General features: G+C 48.7%; 1 protein-coding gene across 1 annotated transcript in view; it reads right to left on the minus strand.

Moving 5' to 3' along the window:
- BEAN1 (brain expressed associated with NEDD4 1) overlaps positions 1–5,243 on the minus strand; it is a 97,252-nt gene extending 92,009 nt beyond the window's left edge. Inside the window, exon 1 of the mRNA XM_078149444.1 lies at positions 4,295–5,243. Coding sequence (XP_078005570.1) covers positions 4,295–4,328 — 34 coding nt within the window. The 5' untranslated portion in view covers positions 4,329–5,243. The remainder of the gene's footprint in view (positions 1–4,294) is intronic.
- Between the last annotated feature and the right edge of the window lie 757 nt (positions 5,244–6,000).

Raw genomic sequence — 6,000 nt, forward strand, 5'->3', positions numbered from 1 at the left:
GTCACTTTTCCCCTCTGGGCCTCAGTTTCCTCCACTGGTCAAGATGATCCCCAAAGTCCCTCCCAGTCCAAAATTCTATGATCCTAGGTGTTAAGGGCATGGAAATCATCCAAAATATATTTGAAATGGAAAACCAACCCCAAAGGAACTGTGAGGGGACAAATGGGGAGGGGTACTCCTTCTGGCAAATAGCTTTTTCCACCTTCAGCAGAAATTAGTTTGCTTCTGCTTCTGCTTGCAATGGCTCCCTGGCTCACTAGATCACTCCCAGAAGAATATTCCCATTCATACAGCTGTATGTATTTTACTGTAAGAAAAGCCTTTATGGTGGGGAAAAAAAGATTACTTATAGACATCAGAATAATTGCTTTTTCCAATATAAATGGAGATTTCAGAGACTCAGGAAAGTATGAAGAAAAAACCTCAGCATGTATGTGGGGTAAGGATTCAGTTTCCTAGGATTTAGTCTTAGAAGGAATTGTAGGAATCATCTCAGCCAGGAGTGGGGAACACATGCACATGCGGCCCTCTAGGTCCTCAAGTGGGGCCCTTGACTTGCCCAAGGCAATACAGGTAGTCAGAAGCAGATTCTGCTCTAATAAGTAGTCAAAGGATGTGAACAAACAATTCTTCTCAAAAGTACTACAACCTGGGGCAGCTAGGTGGCCCTGAAGTCAGGAGGACCTGAGTTCAAATCCAACCTCAGACACATAATACTCACTAGCTGTGTGACCCTGGGCAAGTCACTTAGCCCCAATCGCCTCATCAAAAAACAAAACAAAACAAAACAAAACAAACAGTACTGCGACCATATGCAACCAAAAGTATTAACAACCACAGGAAAGGCTGCTTCATCTTACTAACAATAAGAGGAAAACAAAGCAAAAAAATGCAGAGATTTCACCTCACACCCGATAAACTGACAAAGATGACAGAAGATGGGAATTGTCCATGTGGGAGGGGTTGTGGAAAGCTGGGCACACTAATTCACTGCTGGTGGAACTGTGGCTTTGTCCACTCGTTCTGAAAAGCATTCTGGATCTATGCTTACACAGGGACTAAAATGTTCACACCTTTGACCTAGAGATCCCATTGCTAGGTATATATCCCAAGGAGATCAATGATAGAAAGGTCCAATACATTTATAGTAGCACTTTCTGTTGTAGTAAAGAAGTGTAAACAGCAGATGTCCATCATTTGGGAGCAATGGCTTAACAAACTGTGGTACATGAATATAAAAGAGTATTACTCTACCATAGAAATGATGAATAAACATAACACACGGGAAATTTAGATAAACTGATGGAAAGTGAAGAAAGAAGGGGGCAACTAGGTGTCACAATGGATAGAGTACTGGCCCTGGATTCCTGAGGACCTGAGTTCAAATCAGGCCTCAGACATATGACACTAGCTGTGTGACCCTGGACAAGTCACTTAACCCCACTGCCTACCCCCCACAAAAAAAAGTAAAGAAAGAAGAATTAAGAAAACTGTATACACAGTGTCTACAGCAACGTAACTGGGAAGAATGATTACAACTAACATCAAAACTGGTCACTTTGTAATTATCATGACCAAGCTTGATCCCAAAGAGATATGACAATGCATCTTCTTCTGTCTTTGTAGAGATGAGGGCCTTTGGAGGGGGAACATAGCATGTGCTGTCAGATTTGATTCATGTGCTGGTTAGTCTTGCTGAACTGCATTTTACCTCTCTTTCTAAAAAGTCTTTATTATAAGGGATGGGGGAGGAGGGGGTGGGTTCGGGGATACATTAGGAAAGGAAGGTCATCCAAAAAGACAAGATATCTTTTTTTTTTCAAGCAGAGCCTGGGATCCAAACCCTTTTTTTCCCTCCCCGACTCCAAATCCAATGTTCTTTCTAGAACACTGTACTCATTCTCATGCATCAGGGGAGGGAAGAGACAAAGAGGGTTGGGAAGGACAGGGCTCTAGACAAGGTCCTTAATAATAGCTGATTTTTGTTTGGTTGCCAGATGTAAATAAATGACACATGTTGTTTCTAAAACCTTCTCCTTCCCTCTTTGCCTCCACAATTAGGGTCCTTTCCTGTTATTTCCACACCGTCCAAAGTCCTGTTATTTATAAATCAGTACAAATTGCTTTTGATCTACAAATTTCTTTGAGGAAGGTGGTGGGGGGAGACTAGAATTAAAGGCCTACCCAGAAGAGACTAGGGGGGGGTCTTGCTGCCTTTTAAGAGCTGAGTGACAAAGCAGTCTCTATCACCTCTGACTACCTGTTTTCACAGGCTGCTGCTCTCTCTTGGTTTCTCACCTCCATCCTTTCTTCCCAAATCTTCACCATAGACTCTGGGCATTAAGGACAAGGAAGCAGTGTGAAAATGTGGATAGGGTGCTGGTCTAGGAGCCAGGAAGACCTGGGTTCAAATCTCACTCAGATCCATACTAGTTATGTGACACTGTGTAAGTTACTTAATTGCTCCATGCCTTAGTTTCCTCATCTGTAAAAAGGAAGGTTTTGTTTTATTTATTTTTCAAAATCTATGATCCAATGATTCCCCAAATACCAACTTGAAACTTTGTTAATATGATCTACTCTTGGAACAAAGGGTCAAGTGAGTCAGAGCAAAAGCCCAAATGAAATGCCTGGAGACCACCAAGCTAAATGCCCAGGAACCACTGACTAATCACCAGCTAAATGTTTCTTAAAGAGATTAGGAAAAAGCTGCCTAATTAGACAAAGAAAAGAGTTTTCTGGCCCCTGGGAGTTTGCCACCCACTAACCTACACCAGGAGTAAGCCCTGCTCTTGCACATAAAAGTCATCTGGAGAAAATGCAGCCTATGCTGACTTCTTTTTCCACAAGGATCTTTTAAACACAAAAGAAGCACTTATCTGTCTGGAAGGGGGTAGATAATAACAATCCACATGGATACAGCTTACTGAGAAACAGCTTATTTCAAAACAACAGTAGGAAGGTAAAACAAGCATTATTTTTACATTTTGTAGGTGAAGAAACTGAAGTTTAGGAGTAAGTACTCCCTATCCTAGAGGCAGGTGAATGGTTAGGTGAAATGAGGATCATAAAGCTCGAAGGTAGCCACCATCTAGTGTAAAGCTTTTATTTTTCAGATGAAGGAACTGAAACCCAGAGTCTTTCTCCAGGAGGGTGACCCAGGGGCTACATGGGGACAGAGACAGGAGCTCTACCCAGGCCTTTCCATTTCAAGTCCAATGCTCAGCCCATCACTTGGATTCTATGAACTTTACAATAGGATGGGGGAGGGGAGGGAGGTGACATAGCTACTGATGTTCCCATAAACTTTTCCTAAATATTTTCCTGGACAAACCCTTCTTCACCACTTGTGTGCTTGGATTTGCTCAGTAACACAGGGTTAATAAGCTCAAGGGCCCTGAATATGATGGTGAGGGCCTGGGAAATCAAACCTTGTTCTCCTCTTGAGTTCTGCTTTAGTTGACCAAGCTCCCCTAAATGAACTGCCTTGGTAAGCTCTGACACCCGGGAAGATGTATAATCTATACCCTCCCCCAAAACAACAACAACAAGAACTCACTCTCTGATCTCGGTTAGTTTTGCCCCCTTTGTGGCTCTGAGGTGAGATAGTGGAGAAAGGTTCTAAAACTTCTCTATTTCCTGGCTCATTCCTCGACTTCTTAGAATCTTTCCAAATGGGACCCCTGACTCCGTGCAGGAGCTGAATGAGAAGACTGGGGAAGAGACAACAGGAGGGGAAGAAGGAGTGGAAGAGCAAGTAGCAGAATAGAAACTTTCACCAGACCCAAGACTGAGGGGGAAGGGGTGGGTGGGGTGAGCGCCCCCCTCCCCAATGTCAGTGGGTTGGATTAGAAGAGACCTTTAAAGTCCCTTCCATCTCTGGAGCCTCTGATCCTAAGATGCAGCCAAACCACCTCATTTCACACATGAGGAAACTGAGTCTGGAAGGGATGATTTGCCCAAGGACTCCCTCCCTCTTCTGCCCTTTGGCAGGGGCTACAACTCCCTGTCATAAATGGGGAGGGTGTCAGTGTGTCCATCTGCCAGTCCTTTCGGCAGATGTGACCCAGGACTCGGTGAGCGCAGGCTGATGGGCAGAAAGGGGTGGGGGAGGGTGAGGAAGGGTGGTGGTGGGGGTGTTGCAGAGACCAGGAAAGGGACTGCGGGGAAGAGAGATTAAGCGTTTTCCCTTCCCCCACCCTCTATCCCTCATCCTTGTCCTCTTCTCCTCCCCCCAATCCCGGACCCCCGTCCCCTAGCTTCCCGCAGTCCGCCTCGCGCTGCGTCCCCTTACCCGGGCACACGCAGCCGGCCGCGGTCCTCTCCATGCGCCCTGAGCTCCTGGGAGACACCGCGGGGGGCGGAGAGGGGGCCAGGCGTCTCTCCTTCTCTGCCTTCTCTGCCGGGCTGGGCGGGGCGCAATGGGACTGGGCGGGGCGGGACCCGGCCCCCGTGGGCTCGGGCCCAGGGAAGAGAGGCCGGGAAGGGCAGCCGGGAGCCAGCGGTAAGCCGAGTGAGAGCTGGGCGGGGGACTGCCGCTCGCATCCGCCTAAAAGCGCCCAGGGCGCATGTTGGCCACGCGGGATGCTCGGTCCCCTGGGGCCAGACCAGGGGTGGACCTGGGTGCCCTCCTATCCCTTGCAGTCTAGCCCATACCCCGGGGGGGCGGGGGACGCCGGGAAGCAGGGGAATCCTGAGCTGCCTCCTTCAGGGCGAGCTCCGAGCTGGGCCGCTGGCCGTGGCGAGCGACGGCCGCCAGGATCGCTGGCCGCCGCCCATCGCCCCTTCTTTCCTTCTTTGCCTGGCCGAGTGCCTCGAGAGGCGCGGTGGTGTGCGGTGCCCCCGCGCTCGCTCGGGCTCCAGCTCCGTTCCGAGGCTCCGGTGCGTTTGGCTGCTCCGCCCTGGTGGCGCCTACTCCGGGGCCGACAGCTTCACCCCCGCGGGATGTGTCACATTTGAAAGAGTTCAGGGGAGAAGGGAGAGGGAGGGACACACACGCACGCGCGCGCACACACACACACACACACACACACACACACACTGTACACACACACTGTACACACACACACACACACACACACACCCCGCACGCATACACGGAGATTAGGGGAGACAAGCAGACACGCGCCAAGAGAGTGAGACAAGGGGAGACGAGCACACACACATAAAGGGAGAGAAGGGAGAGACCTGGGTAGACGCAGATGATAGAGAAGGGGAGAAACCCTTCCACCGGGAGGCGGGGGAGGACAGTCAGGTTGAGAAGAGCGGGGCTGGGAAGAGCTCGAGAGCGGGAAGGGGGCAGGGAGAGGACAGAAAGACGGGGTGGGGGCGGGGAGGTGCCGCAGGATCTGCAGTAGCTGTGCCCAGGGAGGAGGGAAGGGCAGCTGCCTCCTGAAAACAAATTCAACTGCTCCGCAAAGAAGGATGGGGTGGGGGTAGGGGTAAGGGTGAGGGTAAGGATGGCTCTGGAGAAGGCTACTCGAGTGCCAAGGTTTCTTAATTAGTTGTTTGGGGTCTGGTGGCAGTGGTTTAGATAGACCTTCATAGAATCACAGAATATCAGAGATGAAAGGCATCTTGGAACCTGCAATGTGAAAGCCCAAAGGGAATTTCGGGTAGAAATGTTAGAATATAAGATGTTAGAAGTGGAGGGGACCTTTGACAACATGGACCTTTTTGTGTCGTTGACCCTCTTGGCAGCCTGGTGAAGCCTATGGACCCCTTCTCAGAAGAATGGTTGTCAATTCATAAATAAAATACATAGGATTGCAAAGGAAATACATTATACTGAAATAGTTACTAAAATACTTTTTTTTAAAAGCAAGTTCATGGACAACTCTTCTCCCCTTCCCCCTTTAATCTAAGTTCCTTATTTTGTAGGAGAGGAAATGCACTTTGAGAAGTTAAGTGACTTGCTTAAGGTCACACAGCCTATTCCTATCCCTTTATGAGATCTCAGGCAAAATGTAACATTCCTTCGAATGCCAACCATTCCTCCCC

This window comes from Phascolarctos cinereus, unplaced genomic scaffold (assembly GCF_003287225.1).
Source record: "Phascolarctos cinereus isolate Bilbo 61053 unplaced genomic scaffold, phaCin_HiC Scaffold_2;HRSCAF=192, whole genome shotgun sequence".
NCBI lineage: Eukaryota > Metazoa > Chordata > Mammalia > Diprotodontia > Phascolarctidae > Phascolarctos > Phascolarctos cinereus.